This window comes from Girardinichthys multiradiatus, chromosome 10, assembly GCF_021462225.1.
Source record: "Girardinichthys multiradiatus isolate DD_20200921_A chromosome 10, DD_fGirMul_XY1, whole genome shotgun sequence".
Lineage (NCBI taxonomy): Eukaryota > Metazoa > Chordata > Actinopteri > Cyprinodontiformes > Goodeidae > Girardinichthys > Girardinichthys multiradiatus.
This window is the reverse complement of record NC_061803.1, coordinates 28,608,449-28,630,260: the sequence shown is the minus strand read 5'-3', so window position 1 is coordinate 28,630,260 and position 21,812 is coordinate 28,608,449. Positions and strand designations below refer to the sequence as shown.

Here is a 21,812-nt window from a genome sequence, read left to right as displayed (position 1 = left end):
TAGTGGCCTTTATTTTTCCATTTTTTGACAGTAGGTAGACAGGAAAGAGGGGTAGAGAGAGGGGGAGACATTCGGTAAATGTCGTCGGGTCCGGGACTCGAACCCGGACAGCCGCCATTCGAGGACTGTAGCCTCTGTATATGGTCGCGCGCTTTCGCCCCTACACCACCAGCGCCGCCCTTAATTTTTATTTTGCTGCTTCTTTAAGTCCTACGTCTCTGTCCGTCTGATGAAATCAATGAAATTTCCTCTCAATGCAACAAGCAACTTTATCTTGAAAGATTGTGTGACCTGAAGCTGTTTGGTGTTTTAAAGGGTTGTGACCAATTTGTCGGAGACAAAGTAAACTCAGTCCATCGGTGATCTGTACTTTGAGCTTGTCTCCTGAACTTGCCTCACTCGGATCACTAGTTTAGTCTGTGATATATCCTGTAATTGATCCCAGACGGGCCTTTGAATGCAGCGTAAAAATCAAACAGCAACGTCAGCATCCTCCTCTGCCACTGTAACTGTGGGTGTGCTCCTATGGAACTTGCATCTTTTTCAGCTCCCAGCGTTCAATGGGTTAACCCTTTGAATGCCACAGTCTGGATGGAGGGCTTATGGTTACATCACATCCTCCAACATCAAATCTCCCTTTGACCCATCCAGCACTGTCTCCTACAGCCTGTATGAAGGCACTCTGATCCAGGGAGGCTTTTTGTCCTCGTCTTGTTCTTCCTCACCCATTGTCATTACCTTTGTCCCTCTGAGGATTTTTGAAAATGCTCCCTGATTGCCACCCATCCAAACAGTCTGGTCAGTTGCACAAGGAAGTTCTGTGAGCTTTCCATCTGAACAAACCTCAAACCAGTTAGCAGCACCAGACCGTTATGTAACACCACGTAAGCAGGATGCAACTTCTGAGCCTTGCTTAACAGATCTAAGGTGAGGGTAGGGATTTGTAACTGTCTCCAGTGTTCAGACGAGATAAACCCAGTAACCCCAGTGAAAGAAAGCTCTTGTAGATCTTTCTAATGTGATTAAAACATCATCAATAGGTGATTTAGCTAAGTGAATTTGAACCCTAAATTAAATGTGAGTTAATCAAAGCTCAGAGGGAGCTGCAGAGTTTGCTTTGAAACCGAGAGTCCACATAAGAAAGTTCTGCTAAGAGGAGGACAGTGACCAGCATAAACAGTCTTTCTCTGTTCGGCAGTAGAATAAAAGGTGGGCTGGGGGAGGGGTGGCTGCTGCTGCCTGAGAGCATTTTCTTTATTACAGACAGTGTGCTCCACAAGGAGTTTTATCCCCCCAACCAGTCTGCCCTCCGTCTGTTGCCACGGTTTTCTCTCAGTCACACAAATCGTTTGTTCCCACTGTGTTGGGAGATCAGGTCCGTTGGGGAAAAAAGTAATCCCACTGTCCAGCAGAGATGATTGGAGGAAGGACAGTGATGGAGGATGCCGGAAGACTGAGGTTAAGAGAAACGTGGGAGAGACGGAGAGCGCAAGCAGGGATATTATGAGGTTAAAAGAGTGGGAGCAGGAGTGACGGGAAGTGCGTGGTCGGGAAAGCTGTATCGTTTTCTGTAGGCTTCTTCATCCCGCCATTTCAGCTCATTAGCTTCTCTAATGAAGTTCAAGAGAAGCAACAGTAATTTAACAAATGGTAGATGATTGAAAATAAGGGTGTAATTTTTCTTTTCTTTGCTATTTATGCTAATAATCTTTCCCAGTTTTTCCATTCCTACATGTTTTGTGTTCGTTTTTAAGAAGTTTAACAGCTTATACTAATTAGGCTTAATGTCATGACCTCTGAGAAGATAAGTGCAAAACAGTGATTCTTAAAAAAATGTTTTATCATGGCACCTATTATTGAGTGGCCTCTACGTTGATGGGTTAGAAGCTGGGCAAATGGGGAAATGTGAGCACTTGATAGATCAACTGCTAAAATCTTGGTGCCAGGTACCACAACGTACTTTCGAAAGTCAAGAGTAGGCCATGCCTCAATGGGTTAGGGCTGTTTTGGAAGCTAAAGTGAAAACGACACACTTCTTGACAGATGGGATAAATGTGTTTGATGTTTAGTAGACAGTTGAGTTGTTTTCACCCGCCACAGTGCAAATTTATAATACATGAATCCGGCTTTAGTTCCTGTTGTCCACACGCAAAAGCCAAGCAGAATTTCTTCAAGAGATATGAGAAGTCAGAAAACGTTTCCTAAGAGCTTAAAGGAACTAATGTTCATGGATTGTACCTCACCAAACACAGGTGAAGTTTAAAGGATCACTGTTGTCATAATTGGGGTACTTGGATTGTGGATCCACCTGGTGTCACACAACTCTGACTATTTGTGTAACCTATAAGCTTGAAAGCAGTGAAAGGAATCTCTTTGCTGCAGAGAACTTTCTCATCGTTCTTCTCTGCCAGACCATCTTAGTATTTGGGATGGTAATTAGGAGTTTGCCTACACCACAGTCAAACAAGATTTACTCAAAGCTCACCAGCTAGTTATGATGAAAGAGGTAATTCAAGGTACTGTAATTTGTCTAAAGTTCCTTATAGAAGTGGGTTGTGACTCTCCACAAGGTTCTCCACAACTGTAATAATTAAATTAGATCCATATGAAAGTTGTGTCTGTTTGTCTGTTCTTCTTCTCAGAGTTGGAGGACACATTTGACAGCAACTTTTAATTTGTGGTTAACAGTTAATCCTTGAGATCCCTGTAAATTCTCTGTAAATTCTCTGTAAACCCTAGACATGGTAGTGCGTGAAAATCCCAGTAGATCAGCAGTTTCTGAAATACTCAGACCAACCTGTCTGGCACCAACAACCATGCCACATTCAAAGTCACTTAAATCACCTTTCTTCCCCATTCTGATGCTCGGTTTGTACTGCAGCAGATCGTCTTGACCATGTCTACATGCCTAAATGCATTGAGTTGCTGCCATGTGATTGGCTGATTAGAAATTTGCGTTAACGAGCAGTTGGACAGGTGTGCCTAATAAAGTGGCCTGTGTGTGTATATATATATATATGTATATATATATATGTATATATACATATACATATACGTATATATATATATGTATATATACATATATATATATGTATATATACATATATATATATATATATATATATACATATATATATATGTATATATACATATATATATATACATATATAATTATCTGTGTGTGTGTGTGTATATAGGCCCATAGTTTCCTCTGATTGCAGCAGAACGTTCGAAAGAAAAAAAAAGTAAAATGTTCTTTATCTTCTAACTACTGTATTTATATATAATTTTTATATCTATTTTTCTTTATCTCCTTTAACTGTCTCTCCATCTTTCTTATTTCTAAATCTTTCTGTCTCTTTATCACATCTTTTGTCTATTTCTGTTTTTCATCTTTATCTATTGTCTCAATCCATTCATCTAGTATTATTTAACAGGTGTAGGAGAGTTAGCCCTGCTGCTACTCACAGGAGAGGAAATGCTGCCATCAAAACGAAATTCGGTGCTTTTAAAGACTGCAGATATCCTTGCCTACTTTCTAGGTTTTAGCGGCATGTTTTTCTGTGCGTTCTCTGTCCGCTGTCAGGAGCGTTGTTGGTGTGGCTGGGTGCCACCCTTGAATAATAAAGATCTCAGGACCTTCTTGACCACAAGTCAAAATGTAAACGTTCTGAGCTTTGAGTCACTTTGTCACTTTTGCCTAGTGAAACTTTGCTCCATCATGCTGGGAAATGCACAGATCGTCACCAAATTGTTCCTGGTTTGTTGGAAGGCACTGCTCTTAGGGCATATTTTGATCCCACTCTTTATTTGTTCCAGTTTTCTTTAGCAGAGTTGCGAGGAACCTTTAGATGAGAAGCTGCTCCATGCAAAGATTGTAGTAGGATGCTTCACTGTGGGAACTACTCCATTCAATTCAAATTCAAAAATGCTTTATTAATCCCAAAGGGAAATTAAATGTTGCTGTAGCTCATATTATGCAGGTTTCTTTAAAGAGCCGTTGTAGATGCTGATGGCTGTGGTCAGGAAGGATCTCCTGTAGCGCTCCGTCTTACAGCACATCTGAAGAAGCCTCGGACTGAAGACACTCTGTTGTTGTAGGACAGTCTCATGAAGAGGATGCTCAGGGTTCTCCATAATGTTCTTCATTTTATGAAGAATCCTTCTTTGTACAATGATCTCCAGAAGTTCTAGAGGAGTCCCCAGAACAGAGCCAGCCTTCTTTATCAGCTTGTTGAGCTTTTTTAAGTCCCTGGTTCTGATGGTGCTACCCCAGAAGATGATGGCAGAAGAGATCACACTCTCCACAACAGACTTATAGAAGATATGCAGCATCTTGCTGCAAACACCAAAGGACCTAAGTTTCCTCAAGAAATATCAGTATTAAATCCCTAGTGAACTTTGGCAAAGTTTAAATAGTAGAAAAAAAAGGGATTGGGACGTTTGGAATATTAAGTTAGGAAAACTGTGTATGAATCCTTTGTTAGGCTATAAATTGAATACCTTAGATGTGGTTATTCCAATGTTTTTATACTGGTATATTTGTGTTAGCGGTAGAGAGATCTATCTGAAATTTGAAATGATTCGTATCGGAGTCGATGATGAAACTCGGCTTCTGATACCGATTGTTGGTCTACTGTCAGTGATCCTCTGGGCCACTTCGCCCCGTCACATGTCCAGCCTATACATTGTCCCAACCTACCTCCATTTTTTTACCTGCAAATAATCATTCTGCGTTGGAAAAACCACCAGTTTAAGGACTCTAACTGCGTGAATGGAGGTAACTTCATTTCAACTTTTGGACAACAAATGCCTCAACAATGTTCACACACTGATTCTATCTTGTTGTTCAGCTCTCACGTGGCGTTTCACACATTATCTAGTGTTTATCTGAGATATGCAACCAGGCCTCTGCTGCCTGTTGTCATTATGCACATGCTCGTTGTATTGTACTGGTAAGGTCAGTTGATTGGAATGGAGAGTATTTGATGTTGGTCATGTGGGTAAACGGTCAGGGAAGCACCACTTTAGTGTTTACTGCTGATACCACGGAGATCTATTCACTCTTCCTTGTCCTTCTTTCTGGAAGAGCTGCTCTGATAAAGCCCCCCCAACCCCTCTTCAGAAAATCTCTTCAGGCGTCTAGACATCAGGGCAAGGTTAAGATAGTTTATCATGCTTTGTAGTGTTCCCAAACCCATTTTATTTATGAGCTTCACAGCATGCTGTCTTGGCAAAATACCCTTTTTAACGAGTTCAGCTCATTAAGCGTTCCTTAATAGACACGCTCCTACAAGTTCATCCTGGCATGTATGGATTTACTGCAGGCATGCAGTGACACGGAACAACAACGCGGCCAGCAGCAGAATCCCAGACTTCAAATTGTATCCGTCTGCGCTCCAGCTGGTACTTGGGTTGGGCTTGTGGAAGAGCGAGGGAGCGCTGATATGAGAGCTGGCCTGTGTTTAGCTCCATCCGTCTTGCCATACACTCTGATCAGCTATCCTGTGCTTGTTGAAAAAGTATTCACACAGCATGATGTTAGTACAAGCATGGGTTCACTATGGGGATGGTGTGTTGGTTTTCCACCACTCGGCGATTTTTTATGTCAGCCCTAAAGTCCAATCTTAGTTTTATGTGACCCTATCCACGTTTGCTGTGACCCCTACATGGTTTGTGTCAAACTTTACACAGGATGTCTTTCAGCTTTCCTGCAACATTTGCTTTCTTCTTTACACCAAAGGTTTACAAACTGGTTGTGTGGGAATGCAAAATGTGCCACAGGAACAGAGGAACATCTGGATCCTGAAAGGCTTCAATTCAGCTAGCGTCTTTCTTACGCTGCCCCCCTCCTCTCCCTTAGCTCACACTCTGCCTCAGCTTTTATAATTATCTAAATTACTGTTCTTTCCTCCTTTCCCTGTGTTTTTTATAGGCCAAGCCTATTTATGCTGGATGGCTGTGCTTGGCTCCTGAGGGAACTGACTTCGACAATCCAATGCAAAGATCCCGGGTAAGAGCATGCACCATACGCCTGCCAATGCTCTTCTGCAAACATGGTGTTTACACATTTCCTCACAGAGACGGTACTCTGCGGTCGAGTTCCTGACAATCTGAAATCAAGAAATGAGACCATGCTTGTTTTTGCTCCATGGATGGAGAACAATAGGTCTGTTCTTTTGGACTTACCTAGAAATGAAGCTGTTCTGATAAATGTGTGTGTTTTGCTTTCAGAAATGGCAGCGGAGATTCTTTGTGCTTTACGAGCATGGCTGTCTGCGCTTTGCCTTGGACGAGTCGGTGAGTACTACTTCCCACACTCCCACCTCTTGCTGCACAGAGATCTGGGTGCTAAGCTGGTTCTTTGTTCAAGCATCAAGTTGGCTCAAGCTTTGGGTGGTTAAGATTGTTGGTTGATCCTCTCCTATAATGATCTCAAGGTGCACTAAGTGGATTTTTTAAAATATTATTCCAGGATGCCAGAAAAGATAGAAAGGGATTAAATTTTAGCTACATACATACACTACTGGTTAAACGTTTTAGAACGCCTTTCTTATTCAGTGGTTTTCTTTATGTTTATGACTATTTACATTGTACGTAGATTCTCACTGACGGCCTCAAAACTGGGAATTATGTAGCAAACAGAAAATTGTAAAACAACTTTAAATATGTTTTAAATTTTAGATTCCTTGAAGTAGTCGCCCTTTGTACTTATATATTTTGAAGTAGTAGTTAATTCAAGAAGAGCTGGACACACCTTGTTGGACCGACATCTTTCCCTTGGATGCTAGGGTAAATGGAGTAGCACATTTATTGTTTTTCTGACCTGATTCTGACTACAGTGTGGTGCTTGGCTGAGTGCCGGAGCCGAACGACGAAACACCGGTGCAGCGCGTCAAAGACGGGGCACTCTGGTGCTTCTACACCATGAATCTGGAGGTGTTTAATTATGTTGGTCCGGCACCCTCCTTTACATGATACAATCTTATTGCTGTTGTTGCACTGAGCCGACTGGTCATTTCTTCTATTAAAGTTAAGTCAAACTTTCGAATGCCTGTTGCACTCTGTCCACAGTTGTGCGCACACTTCCTGCAGAAAACTAAAAGAATACTTCTCATCACTCTGGAAGGTAGCGCTGTTTAAAATCTTTAGTTGGGGAGCAATGAGTAGAATATTTGTTAATAAATTGACTGCCGGCTGGTTACCGAAGCAGTTAGCTTAATTAACCACTTAATACAAGCTTGTCACACTTGTACTATAAAGAGCAGCAAGGCACAAAAGTAAATTTAGCATAATAAGCACTTGATCTACATATTCATGCATTCAGTATCAAATGTTTGTGTAAATATGGTGAAACTAGTATTTTTTTCACTTAAGGTTATTAGCCTGGGAGAAAGTTACATTAGCCACCGCTGATATCTACGTCCCACCTCCTGCCGCTGTTTCCTGTGTAAATAATCATCGGCTTCTCTGTAAATAACTGCCCAGTACAGTGATGGCAGCAGTTTAATGGTTCATCAAATACATGGTTTTTAAGATTGTCAATATTTTTAAAATGATAGAAGACTGTTTTGGTCTTGGTCCCTGTCTGGTCCCTGTCTGGTGAGGTGTTGGCTCATTTAGATTTAGACCAAATGAAGGTGTCTGGAGAGCCATTACTGCAGGGAAGATTTGAACTGTTTCTAACATTTTAACATAACTTTCAGAGAAAAATCAGAGCAACAAAATAAATGCAATGCATTTAAAGGTGATGGGAAAGTTTCTAGTTCTTCTTGGCAGCAGTAAAATAGATTTCTCTGTTTAGAATAGTTAAAAAAGATTACAAGATGAATGTGAAAATATCTAGCAAAGTATATTTGGGTGGTTGATGGAGTACCAGGGTGGCCCAATTTAAGGAACTACTGTGTGGGGAGTTTTCTGGACTCAACAGTGCTTTCCAGCTCCATTCACTGTTGTTTGCCTTCAACTCTTTAGTAGAAAATGTTTGGTAGACCCTGTGGAGGATGCATGTAGCCGATTGGTACGTGTTTGTGCTTCAGACAAAACATGGCGCAGCCTCTGAAAGCGCAGTAGGCTTAATGAGTCCAAACTCCCACACAGCTCCAGTGTTTTGCTTCTAATCTTGGTTTTGCAGTGCATTATGAGGATACATCCAGTTAGACATGCAGTGTAGCGATTTCGGCTGGTTTTGTGATGACCCAACTGTGCCTCTCTATCATAGACAGTTTACAAAAACACAGGCCGCCACATCAGCAGGGCTTAAAATGTGCAAAGTCAGTGGAAACTGCTTGTTAACCTCAGTGCTGCTGCAGAATCAGAAAAATTTCACCTCAGACTTGTTAAACATGTTGGTAAGAGCAGTAGCTGAGGTCGAACCCTGTAATCTTTTGAGCATTGGTGATGGCAGGAACATGCTCTGAGAGGAAAGTGAACTTTTGTTTATGTTGCTAGTGTGTCGCCAGGGAACGTGACACGGGTGACCAAACCCATACTGGCCGATCTGACTGGAGATTAGGCTGCTTGTGTGCAAACAATAGGGTGGGAGTGGGGGGGGGCACACCACTAGCCAGTCATTATCTCTTTGTTTGTATTCGAAGGAGACAGTTTTTAGCATGTTTGTCTCTGTAAGTGACAGGAGAAGAGATGCACCGAGCTGGACTATGGCTTCATGACCCGTTTGCCTTTCAGCTCAGCCCTTGAAGTCACGTTTGGGGGCTCTCTCTGTGTTGCCAGAGATGACAATGAGAGGAAACTTAGGAAAATACGTGTGCGCGTTTCCACTGTGATAGGTGTTTCCAGTGACACCCAGGCTGGTGTGCAGTTATGTTTTCCTCTGATTGTACCAACGATTTCCAAAACTGTCCCCCACATTGTCCTAAAGTCTTTTCATCTGCTCCCCAAGGCAGGAAATGTGGGTCATGGAAATGACCTCTTTGTGCTCCAGACCCCAAGGATTGAACCTTTCCAAAGCTTCAGTGTTGATACCAACCTGTTCACGTTGGTGATCTCGGCGAACTCATTGGATGTTTACCCCCTGGCCTCATACTACCTGTGGAGGGCACAGAAGGTGTGTTTAAGGTCGACATGTCCCACAGAGGGTTTCAGAAGCCATATTCAGACAGATTTTATTTTCTCTCAGCATTTTAGTTTTTGTGTGCTGCGGTTTACCAGAGTAATCCTGTTAAACCTCTCAGAACACCTCAGGCATGGCTTTTAAAGTCACCTATCAAGAATGAAAGTCAGCTGATAAGTTCACATAGCTAAAAACCAACTCAAGGAGGGGTTTTCGTAAATGTAAACTCGTTTTTCCAACCATGTTCTTATCACCAATCTGCATTACCAACACTTTTCTACTGAGAGAGGTGGAAATGTGCATTAAACTCCCGGAAATGGATGACAGAACCCATCTATGTTGACAAAGTCTTCAATAGTTAGAGATGACGTTATGCAACAAAATCTCTTCACCACTGTGCAGCGGCTCCAGGCAATTTACGCCTTGAAAAAAGTGTCCCCATGTGTTGCCATTTCATCCCAGCTAAGCATGATTTAGTGTGCCAGTGTTTAAAGTGCAACGGATAACAATATTCACATAGAAATTTTAAACACAACTCTCCAACATAATCTGATCGCCTTGATTTAAAATACAAATGTACATTTTTCCTTCTCCTGTTAGAATAATCCAACATTGGTTAAGTATGAAACAAATGTGGAATAAACACAAATAACACAAAATCAAATGTAGTAGTTTGACAGGAAAAAGGCATATTGAGCTGAACATCACCACCTTTTGTCATTTTGTCCTTGGTAGAACAACCCAAACATAGCATGCTGATGTTAGCTGGTTATTACTGGCTAGAGCCGACATTCGACTGCTTCACAGCTACGCTGCTCCTGACCCAGCCTTTAATATTGGTTAAAAAAAAAAGTGCTGTATACGTTTCCACACCATGACTATCTGTTTTTTATACTGGAACTATTTTCAAAATGCCAAACTTGTCCGTCTTGGTAGAGAGTGAAAAAGTTAGAGGCCTTCTTTAGACCAGCTGACTGGCAGTGCACAACCTGTAGGGGGGATTTTTTCAGTGTTGAACCCACAACTTTAAAGCCGTGGTATATTTTGATGTCAGTAGACGGTCCATGTCTGTTCCCTTCCTACTTCCTGTAAACAAACCGTTTCTTACCCATGTGATCAGTTACTTGGATTTGTTGTCAACACGGTTATGAAACGATGAAATGTCTGGAATTAACACATCGTTGATACATAAACGTCCTGTGGCAGAGCAAATTGGGAGAATTGTTTAATTGTTTTATTTTCAGTCACCCAAATTATCTCTTGGATGTTTAAGGTATTACTATCATTTCTTAGTGATTAGTTAAAACGTTAACTCTAACCTATTATCAGAATTAGCAGAGTTAAACTAGGTGATTCAACGTGCTTGAATGACCTATTAGTCGTGTAATGATGCTCTAAGCCTCTGAATCCACATGTTGATCAGGGTCCATGGAGCGATGACGTCTCTTGCTATTTTACGCCGATTAGACAGCAGTCTATTTGGAATACTTGCCCCACATAACTGAAGTATTTTCTCCACAAAAAGAGGGAAAGATGCTCTTCCATCTAAAGCAGCGTTCCTCCTGCTATGCCCTTATTTGGTGATCAGTGGTGCGCTCGCAGCCCCAGGACCAGAGAGCGCTGGAGAAAGGGAACGTTAGCCCCTAAAGCCCACAGAGCAAACGTCAGATGTGCCCCAGACCCAGACATTCCTTACAAACGGACCGCCAGAGCACGCTCCAGGCTCTGCTGCGGATGGTGATCACAATGCTTCTAATATCACAGCAGCAGTGGTTTAGTGAGTTCTCCACTTCTGAATGAAATGAAGGCTGTGTCAGAAAAGTAATTTTTTCCTGTAGAGTGGAAACTGAGTGAGACCACCCTGAAGCTTTAGGCTTACAGGGTCAATGGCCATGAGAAGGGGCTAAATGAGAAGTTGGGAGGAGGCTCCTTTAATCTACTGCAGTGCCTGTTCTTCATCATGATTTTGAAAATAAAACGACAGTTCCACGAACAAGCCTCTAGTGAGAATAATTCACTCTGGACGTTTTTAGGCTTTCGATCATCGATACAGCTGGATTCTGTCTCTTAGGCTTTGATGAATGAAACTGTTTTGAAGATCATGTTGTTTATAAAACAGCAGTTTTCTCTCCAGAGCCTGCTGAGGTAAACTTGCCTTTAGCTCAGCCTATAAAAGCTTCCTGGAGGATTTCGATCATTTATGGAGTGGGTGTACTCCACTTACTTCACAGCTAAGTTAAATCTTTTTTGCTGTTCCTTTGGCAACGTTATTGATGGCCGTTCGCTGTGTTTTTTTGATACTTGACCGTTATTTTGAAAAACATCGCTGTCTGATGGGACTTCAGTTATATTTAAGTGATGCTTCTAATTTAAGGCCTTAAGATCTCTATGAGGAAAGTCTTTCCTTTGATGTTATCTCCTTGCAGAGTTATAAATAGTCCCCCTGGTGGATGGCAAACACAACCACAGGATGTTGAACTGACCCAGTTGTGTAGAAATGAGACCCATGACAAATGATTTGTGTTTGAATGGTCGTCTTGGCCAACGCATCTCCTTTGTTTTGGTGCCAGTAACAGAGAGCCCTTTCTAAGCAACAGTTTTCTGCTGAACTGACAGCAGCGGGATCAGATGGACTGCAGGAATTCAGACTCCACCTCAAAGCAACAAATAAGATAGAAAAGCCAGCTTTAGCCACACATCTGCTTCATATCAGGAGGTTGATGTTTCTGGAGCCTAATACTTGTTGCATCAAACTTGTCTCCATTAAACACAGGAAATCCTTGTAACATTTTAATGTGATGCGATGCTTTACTGCAGACAGTCAGCTTTTGGAAATTATCTTACTGTCGGCATTAGCCGTGAGTGTGTGTGTCTATGTGTGTGTGTGTGTGTGTGTGTGTATATATATATATATATATACAAAAAAAAAATGTTATACCAGTTTTTGTATTTAATTTCCTTGTTTAAATGCGGAGTCTGTTCTGCTCAAAGGACAGGTACATTACATCCGACTCTGTTGGAGCCCTACGTACCTTTACCTCCTAGGTCTGGCTGACCACTAAGTTCTTCAGTGTAAAAGATGTTACTACAAGAGGAAGTTGGTTTTTTCAGTATCGGGGTGTCATTTTAGAATGAAGTCAGGGGGTACACAGTAGAGGGTGACATGGGAGTGGATTTTCTCTCCTGTCCCATCCCGCTCCCACAGAAAAATGTCTTGTCCCATCCCAATCCCAGGCCAGTATAACAAAAAAAATCCTGTCCCGTCCCACTCCTGGTAAATTGACTCCCACTCCCATCCTGCTCCCATTCAGAACGACTCCCACTCCTGTGCCACTCCCATTTTTGTTTTCTTCATTTAGTCTTTTGACAATTTCTTTCTTTGAAGGACCAGTTAGGTCCCTGTTTTTAGCTGTAGTAAAGGCCAGTTAAAGTAAAAAGAATAATAATGAAGAAATAATAATAAAATATCAAACAAGGAAACAGACCATGCCTTGAATAAACAAAATGTACATAGTTGTATTTTACTTATTTATTAAGTGATTGTTTCCTTTAAACAATGACATCACTTTTATGTTTCAAGTTGCTGGAACAAAAGAAAAATGCACCTAGTAAGAGAACTGTACTTGTTGAACAAAAGGACAAAAAGGCATTACCTTCATAATTTAGAAACTGTACCTCAATGGTTCACAGCCCTGGTCCTCAGGGACCCCTTCCCTGCAAGTTTTAGATGTGTGTCTGATCCAGAACACCTGATTCATATTCTGACATGACCTCCTATACAGGCATCAAGAATGGAGGGTCAAACTGGACAAAATTAATACAATAAAATCATCATTAAATAAATAAATGTTGTGAATGTCTCATAAGTGAAGTAAATGTAACATGAAAGAAATGTAACATTAAATGTGCCATTAAATTAAAGGTACCATTTATTTATCTAATACATCATTAGAAACAATAAATGTACCATTATATCATGAAATGGACTATTATGCAATTAAATGTGCCACTGAATAATTAAGTATAATTTTAAAGACAACATGATGTAATTAGTGGTACACTTAATATTTCATGATGTATTAAATAAATTGTACATTTAATGGTACATTCAATTTTTTTCTATTTCACAACATAATTATTTAATATCTTCCCTTGATGAAGCATTTCTATACAGAGTCCGCGAGGGGACAAGGGGGTATTTTTTTCTTTTTTGTGTCCCCACGCAATAGTCTTTGCGTTATTTCGCAATACTTTGTGGGATAGTTTCCAAACCAGATAACTGCAAAAATGAAACAAACACTACACCCGTTTTGAGATTTATTGAGTTTTATTTTGAAATCAGCCTTAAATAAAATTATCTTCAAATCAGACTAAAATCCACAAGCTGTCAAACAAACTACTGAACAATAATGCTGCACGAAACCACATCTGTGACACTTTGTTTGCTTATTACTGCTGCATGATGTGTACTTTTGTTTGTACGCCATTAGTGTTTTTGTTTTTATCGTGATTTGAACGGTTCTTCTTATCCTAAGCATTTAATCGCATTGTTTACTGTGTGTTAACCTGCATATGACAAATAAACCATATCAATGACATATCAGTGTTTGTTTTATGAGCAGTTTGTCATCTGTGCTGTTGCTCCAAAATGCCGAACGCAAAAGTATTGCGTGGGGACGCAAAATAAATAAATTTCTCCATGTCCCCTCACGGGCTTCCGTACCTTACCTCTTAAATCTTTAGTGCACATGCAGCAATTTTGTTGGTCAGATGAGACTTGACACATGTTGGTACTTTTGGTTTGATGAATGAAGAGATGCAGGGCTGATTTAATCCAGAATCTGTCTTACAAGTGTCCCTTAATCACTGGTGAACTTGATTACAACTAAACACGTTTTACAAGCAGCAGACTGCGTGTTAAAACCGCTGCATTCAACTCTCCTGAAGTTCGGTAATATTTGCGACTTTCCTGTCAGCTCTATGAGTTTAATAGATAAGTCCTTATTTCTGACTTTATGTTACAAATCCAATTTTACCACGTCCAGTTCTCCACCTGCGTTTGCTTCCTCCATCCTGAACGCAGGTGGAAAACATCGATCAGAAACACTGTTGGCTTGTGGGTCGTGTAGTTCGTTTGACTCACATTATAGTATAGGCTTCTTGGAAAAAAACTACACAATGGCGGCGTCGATCCAAGTTTTTTTTTCTTAACGTTTATAACAAAGTCTCAGTTTTACATTTCCAAGGACAATTGATCCTAGTTTATTTTCCCTCCTATTGGTTAGCTCCCGCTCCCGTCTGCTCCCGTTCATTTTTTATCCTGTACCGTCCCAATCACGTGATCTTTACTGACGCTGTCTCCCGTGACCCGTGGGACTCCCGAAAAAATGTCAGCCTCTAGTACACAGACATCTAGTTCTGCTGTTCATTCGAGCTACTACAATAAAGATGGACATCGATGGCTGTTGGTCATGTGACTTCTTTGGGGTACGAAAAAAAGCAGACTGCTAAAGGGCATCATTTCGGATTCGTCTTGGGAATGATTGGTCGATTTGGCGAAGTAGCAAATGGAGCAACTTAAGGACATACCATGAAGGGTCACATATTACTAAATGTTCTAATCGCTAACATAAGATGCTTACGGTTAAAATGTGAACTGTTTCACGATTTTGGCCGTGTTTTAAATTAATAACACCCTGTTTTACAGCCACCTCTCTTTCACACACAGTGTGACGTCGCCTTGGCTCTTTACGTAAGTAAATAATGGCTGCTGATGGCAGGAAGTTTGCAGTGATATTTTGAAGGCTGGTTGTTAAAGAGAGGTTGGAATAGGTTAAAGTTGGAGATCGCAAATCATCCCACATATCTATGATAGGTGCATCTCTAAAAGTCCTGCTAATAATTGCCAGCTAGTGTTTATGTCCTTCAGGGACTCGTGCAGAACAAACAGTGTGATTGTATGTTACTTATCTGCATATATCAATTGTAGTGAATTTATATTTGTACTAAAAGACTTTCATTAGGTGCTTTTACTTCCTGGTTGATTTGGGTTTTCGTCCATGGATGTTTTCAGTCAGAAATGGCTTCTGGTGTTATAAATGTCTGATGTTCAGAGCTGTGTCACATTGTTTTCCTACAGTTCTTTTAGATCTGCATTGATTTTTGACTTTCTGATGTTGCTCACACCAGTGATCGTTTTCTTCCTAATAGAAGAAATTCTTCCACAGAGTCTGGACACTCTTTAGTATGACATTTTGTATTTTCCTTATTTGGCAGCTCTTGGGGATTTGCACGCACATCTTAGTAAAGCTGGATCTGTGCTCCATGTCCTTAAAAGGAGCTGTAAGGAGCCAAGCACCTGTCTAACATCTGTGACAGACAGTCCAGCTAAGGCTGATAAGAGAGCACCAGGATTCTGAGTGGATGCTCAGAAAACACACTGCATTACATTTGTAGATTATGCTTATGGTGCTGGTTTACCAAATGCTCCCATTCTTGTGTTTGTAGTCTGGCATTTTGAGTGTGTCTTTCCCCCTTTTCACTGAGTATGTTCTACAGCTGAGAGAGTTTGCCTTGGAAACCATGATGTGCGTACCCCACAGGCCTGTGAAATGCTGAGAGTCTCAGAGGTCTGCTCTCTCTACGATTTTCTCTGCTTCAGTTTTGAACAGTTTGGAATATGATAGCAGAGATATCAGTGTTTAGTCAGGCACTCGACCATCCATGGACATGTGAAAACAAACCAGAACTATCCCTTTAAAATTGTTCCCACATTTATTTGTTTATCTTGCTCTTGTTGCTCTCCTCACATGTAGCTTCTAATATCCCTGTTTTATACAGCTCTAAAGGCTTATTTGTCATGCTGTGTTTCCTCCAGCCAAGCACGCTGCCTCAGGGCACTGTGAACATGAACCTCTGCACAGATGTTGTTGACGCAGAGCCCAAGACGGGCCAGAAGAACTCGCTGTGCATCATCACCCCGGAACAGGAGTACTTCATCAGAGGAGAGAATAAGGAGATTATCAACGGGTAATGTCTCCTTCTGAATGAATTATGGTTGGTAGAATGGTAACACAAAAGCATGAGGTAAATTTGTTTTGTTTTCCTGTAGGTGGAGCGAACAGCTCATTGTATACCCTCGAACTAACAAGCAGAACCAGAAAAAGAAACGAAAAGTAGAGCCCACCACCTCCCAGGTGAATTTCTCACACAACACACCTGGTCAAAGTATCACGGTCCACCTCCTGGTTAAACAGTTTTTATGTACCCTCATTCTCGTCTAGGAGCCGGGTCCAGCAAAGGTAGCCGTGACCGGTTCTGGAATCCCTGAAGCTGATAAGGCTCCAGACTCGACTTCCATCATCTGGCAGGAAGAGCTGAACCAGCGGGAGGCTGAGAATGCAGCGGCCTGGGCTGCTGCTGACCAGACGTCGGGATCACCACTGCCCTCTACAGGTAACTTTGTTTGTTCCTTTTCATTGGATTTTATGTCAACAAGACTTCTTTTCAAATTTGTTGTTTCTGTACTTACAGGATTAATCACTTGGTTTGAAAGCACCAGGAAATGCTACAGATGAATAGAACTGTTTTTGGTGCCTCCATGTAACTTCCAGATATTATTCAGCTTCAATACTAAAGAATGTAACATTAGCAGTTGGAATCAGTTTTGTAAAACAGGAGAGTCTGTAAACAATTAGCAAAACTCAGAGTTCCTGTACAGCCTGGAAACTCTGGAACTGTTCAGGTTTCCAGGTTAGTGTGAAATTAAAGGGTAGAAGATTTATTCCTTGTTACATTGACTAGACAATGTAGTTGTACATCCATCTGAGAGACCTACCATCCATCTGTTCTTCCATCCTTCCTCTTTATGCACAGCATCCATGATTAAAGTTTAACCATTGAAATATCTGCAGTACATTCAAATTGTACTTTTGCAATTTTTACTTTAAAAAAGGGCTTGGAGGAAATAATGCAGTTCTGGAAAATAAAGTCTTAAAACATGAATGATATGTAAGCACTGTGGACACTTCTCATGGCCTTTCTTAGCCTCTACTTTCCTTCATTATCAGGTGACTGTGTGCCTATTGGTCAGGGCTCTGATGCTGGGTCAGTGAACGGCGATGAAGTAGACCGTAGCAGCCTGCCACTGCATGGCTCAGCTCCTCAAGTCCCCAGCAGCCCTCTCTCTCCAACCGGTTCCTGCTCCAGTTTGGGAGGTGTTCCGCGCTGCCAGTCTCCAGCACCCAGTGACCCCTTTCCCTGCGGCAGCTCCCTGCTCTCAAACGGCTCCCACATCAGTGGCTCGGTCAGCTCTCTGGACTCAGACGCCAGCGGCAGCACAGTCACCAGTACTGACAGCCACCCAGCAGGTCACAGAAGCGGCCACCATGATGTGTCGCGCTCCAGACGGCTGGAAGCTGAGGCCAGAAAAGCTGAGAAGAGGAGCCGGTTCAGGAGCCCCGACAGACAGGAGAGAGATGCCGTCCTCAGTCCCGAGAGAAGGTCTGTGATGACAAATTCTATCAATATATATCAGTATATTGTTTTTTTATTGCTGCTTTAACTTGTGTCATTTTGGTTTTGAAAATCTTCTCTGACAAATTTTAGGCACGAGCTTTGTGACGGGTTTCCAATCTCTTCATTTTCAGACATGTAAGATGGAGTTTCAGTTAATATGACCTACACAAAACAGCAAATTGAATAAGGCGATTGGGTTCTAATTGGTTGACAGGGACCCAGTACATAAAATCTGATAGATATCTCCCTGGATACTACAGCTTTCTTCTGCTTAGCATTGATTTTAATATTTACAGTTTCATTAAATTACAAAGCCTGTTTTCTTTGATCAAAGTTGTATTCTTGTACTGAAATTCATGAATGAAAGACCTAGACGAGAATGCAGGTGATCCAGAGAGGTGATCTGAGACCCCAGTGTCCTTGCCGACAGGTGAGGCCTCCAATCTCTCTCTGATTTAAGCTGTTGAACCAGGTTAGTGGGCTACTTTCTTAGAATCTCGGCTCTGTACTGCTGACGCTGGTCTGAAAATACTTGAGCCACAAGCTTATCCTTTTAAAAACATGTCTGCACACAAAGCAGAGACACACAAGGCTTTGATGTGTTCTGATACTCTGTCAATAAACTGATGTGGTTTTAATGGCAGGCAAGTGAAGAGGCTGCATTTCATCAAACTGGGACATACTGACTTTAAAGAGTGACGTCTCCCTATTGCTTTCCTTCGTTGTTTTGGTTCTGAAGTCGCACTGTAAACTTAGACTGAATAAACACCCATCCGTTCAATGATCTCCAGCTTGGCCACGGAGATTACAGGCTCCTCACACACCAGAGATTAGAGCATTTTTAATCCAATAGCAAGAGGGTTAAGTGACAGGAAGCGAGTCTCTTTCCTCTCACGGCCAGTTTCCTATGCCATTTAGCTCCCCTCGCTTGTTCCTGGTTAAAGAGAAAAATATGTGGGATCCAGCACAAGCACGTGTAACTTGAGTGGTCACTGTTTGCCACACCTACTTTTACCCCAATGGACAGAAGAATATACCATGTACTTAGAAGATACCTTGTTCTTTCAGTTTTTTTATGTACAGACAGGGGTCACTTTCCTTGGTTTAAGAAATACAACAAAGTTGAGGCTATTATACTTTTCCCTTGCTGCAACGTGGACAAATTCTGCTGTTCTGCAACATTTTTAGTCTGAAAAACATGAAGAGTTATGGTGTGGAAACTAAAGGATAACCACCCAAAACTGTTCTGAAGGTCAGCATGTTTCTATATTTGGGTTTTAATCTGTGGAGCAAAATCAAATGAACAATATCTAAATAGTATAGACAAAATTATAGCTAAGGATGTTCCAGGTTGGTCCGGTCGGTTTGGAAACTAAGTCCTAAATGCACCATAGCAAATGCTACAAGTTTGCATTTACAACAAAACTCTACAGCGTAGAAGCTGTTACTGAGGGATGAATATTTTGTTGGCTATTTTCAGTATCAGTGGTGTTTAAAATGAAAAAGTGTAAGAAGCTTCTAGAAAGTAAATAACGACTTTAATGTTGTTGAGATTTTCTTTTTCCTTTCATGCAGTCGATGTTTCAAAAACAAAAGGAAGTTAGTTGGTGGGGATTTGGCTTCACTCTGTTCCCCTCTCATTTATTCCCATTTAAGGACAGCAGCTTTAGCCTACGAGTCCCCAAATAAGGACAACTTGTGGGCTAGATTTATACTGTATTCCCCACTGGTTTTAACCCCCTTCCTCTCTGAAATGTGGATCGCTGTCACTGAACAAAAGGCCTGTGGGGGCGCGTGTCCGAACATTAAGTGTATTGTGTCATGGATTGAGGATGATTGCAGATGTGAGAGTAGGCTGTTCTTGGATCTGTGGTCCGGCACTGATTTTTCCTGTGAGACAGATCAGAACTGCGGTCTTCATCAAAGGCCTGGTTCAGGGGGATCTGCTGCTTGATTTCCACCATGGCCGATGACGACTCCTAGCGGGAATTAGTTATAGTATTTAGCTCTTAACGTTTACTTAGCTCAGCTTGATCACAGTTAGTAAAAGCTGTTAACAGTAAGACAGAAGTGACTTGAAAATGAGCCTTTGTGTATTTTAACAACTGCTTTCCTACTGCAGGAAATTGACCTTTTCTTTAAAATCTAACCACATGCATTTAAAGGCCAAGAGCCATTGTCAATTTCCACTGCTGGATCTTTTGAATCATGTCAGTAATTAGGAAGTCCTGTGTTTATTTGGAAAGCTGGGGCCAGAGACTAAGTTCTTCTTCTGTCTTTGGTCTTATTTTGACAATCACTGTGTCAGTTTTAGCAAAGGTTCTATGTCTGGAGAAATATGTGGCACTGATTAGTAATTACTAACAAATGGACCTCAGCCACTACAGAATATGTTGTGGTACAGCTCACACTGGTTTGTTTTGTTTACTTCACTACCTCAGCCAAGGCACTAAGCAACTGGTGCTAAAACTCCAGCCCACAAAATTACAATCAGTGCAGCATTTGTTTTCTCCTCTAACTGGAGGTGAACAGTGTTTGTATAGACGTATTGAAGCTACTGTTTGCTTTTTTTTTTTTCAGAGTAATCTGGACCGATCCCCACAAACATACTAGTTTTGACCTGTCATTTGACAGCTTTGTAGGACAGTGACCCTAGCTGAGGCAGCTGAGACCTGCAGCGCTTTAAATGCTGTTCTGGGTTCTCTTGTGACCTCCTGGACGTTTCGTCAGTGAGGTCTTGGAGTTATTCTGTTTGTCCGGCCAGTCCTGAGAAGGTTCAAAGCTGTTCCATATTTTTCTCCAGTTGTTAAATACGGTTCTCACTGCGGTTTCCTAGAGACCCCAAGCTGTAGAAATGGCTTTGTAAGCCTTTCCAGACTGGTACATGCCGGTGACTGTTTCTCAATCATTGTTGATTTTTATTAGCATCAGGCACGATGTGTTGCTTTGAATGATAACTTGATTCTACTGGGTCAGGTACTGATCAGGCCTGTGTGTGACTACTGAAATTGATTACCCAATTATTCCCTGGTTAGTTCATGATTTAACAACGGGTGCAATTATATTTTTACATAGAGCCAGGTTGGTTCGGGGAATTGGCCGCATTGTCATAAAGCATCTTTTTACAGACAGACTGTTTTTAAACCAGGGCTGCATATTATTAGGAAAACTTGGCTTTGCAATACTGTTGTTGATATTGATTATGATAAACCTCCTTTTTTTCTCATTAAAACAATTATCCCTGACTGTTAGGGCTCGGTATGATCCTTATCAGTGGTGGATAGAGGAAATCCATCCAAGTGGCCAACATTTGGAAAACAGTATTTTAATGCATGACACTTTAAATAGTATAACCTTCAAAACATTGGATCAGAAAAAGGAAGGTTAACTGCTTGTTCGGGGTCTGTTTGATAAACTTTATGGACCTTTAGAAATGGAGTTAATACATTTACTTTTATCATCAGTGAGCAATGCCAAAGAAATGAAACCACTGAATTGAATCTGTATTTTCTTTTGCTTTTTTTAGTGTCACGTCTTACATTTCAAGTGATGTGCAGCTGTATGAACACCAAAGCTCTGCTGAAGAACTGATCCAACAAGCTGCTCTAAATACAGCTCCAGTAGTTGGTCTAATGTTTTCTTTAAAGAGAAAAATAGGTGGGATCCAGCACAAGCACGTGTAACTTGAGTGGTCACTGTTTGCCACACCTACTTTTACCCCAATGGACAGAAGAATATACCATGTACTTAGAAGATACCTTGTTCTTTCAGTTTTTTTATGTACAGACAGGGGTCACTTTCCTTGGTTTAAGAAATACAACAAAGTTGAGGCTATTATACTTTTCCCTTGCTGCAACGTGGACAAATTCTGCTGTTCTGCAACATTTTTAGATGTGCAGCTGTATGAACACCAAAGCTCTGCTGAAGAACTGATCCAACAAGCTGCTCTAAATACAGCTCCAGTAGTTGGTCTAATGTTTAACTGAAGGGTTTGTGTGTGTTTTTTAGTCGCTCCGGTGTTATTGAGAAGTTGGAGGCCTTGGAGCTGGAGAATCCTGAGAAAATGGAGGTGGAGGAGACGGAGAGACGTGGAGCCAGACAGGGCCGCAGTGAGCACAGACGCCTCTGCAGAGAGGTAACAGTAGATCCACCAGGAGTTTACAGTACAAGCTAGGAGGTTAAACTCACATCCTGAGCGTCATCACATGGCAGAAGGAAGTCA

At 41.4% G+C, this 21,812-nt stretch overlaps 1 protein-coding gene across 2 annotated transcripts in view; it reads left to right on the top strand.

Moving 5' to 3' along the window:
* The window catches only part of LOC124875216 (myosin phosphatase Rho interacting protein), a 47,785-nt gene that overhangs the window by 2,550 nt on the left and 23,423 nt on the right, over positions 1–21,812 (top strand). For both annotated transcript variants that reach the window (XM_047377219.1, XM_047377220.1), the window contains exons 2-8: positions 5,936–6,013; positions 6,235–6,300; positions 15,951–16,102; positions 16,185–16,269; positions 16,357–16,528; positions 17,143–17,575; positions 21,599–21,725. In XM_047377219.1, the coding sequence (XP_047233175.1) occupies positions 5,936–6,013; positions 6,235–6,300; positions 15,951–16,102; positions 16,185–16,269; positions 16,357–16,528; positions 17,143–17,575; positions 21,599–21,725 (1,113 nt within the window). The remainder of the gene's footprint in view (positions 1–5,935; positions 6,014–6,234; positions 6,301–15,950; positions 16,103–16,184; positions 16,270–16,356; positions 16,529–17,142; positions 17,576–21,598; positions 21,726–21,812) is intronic.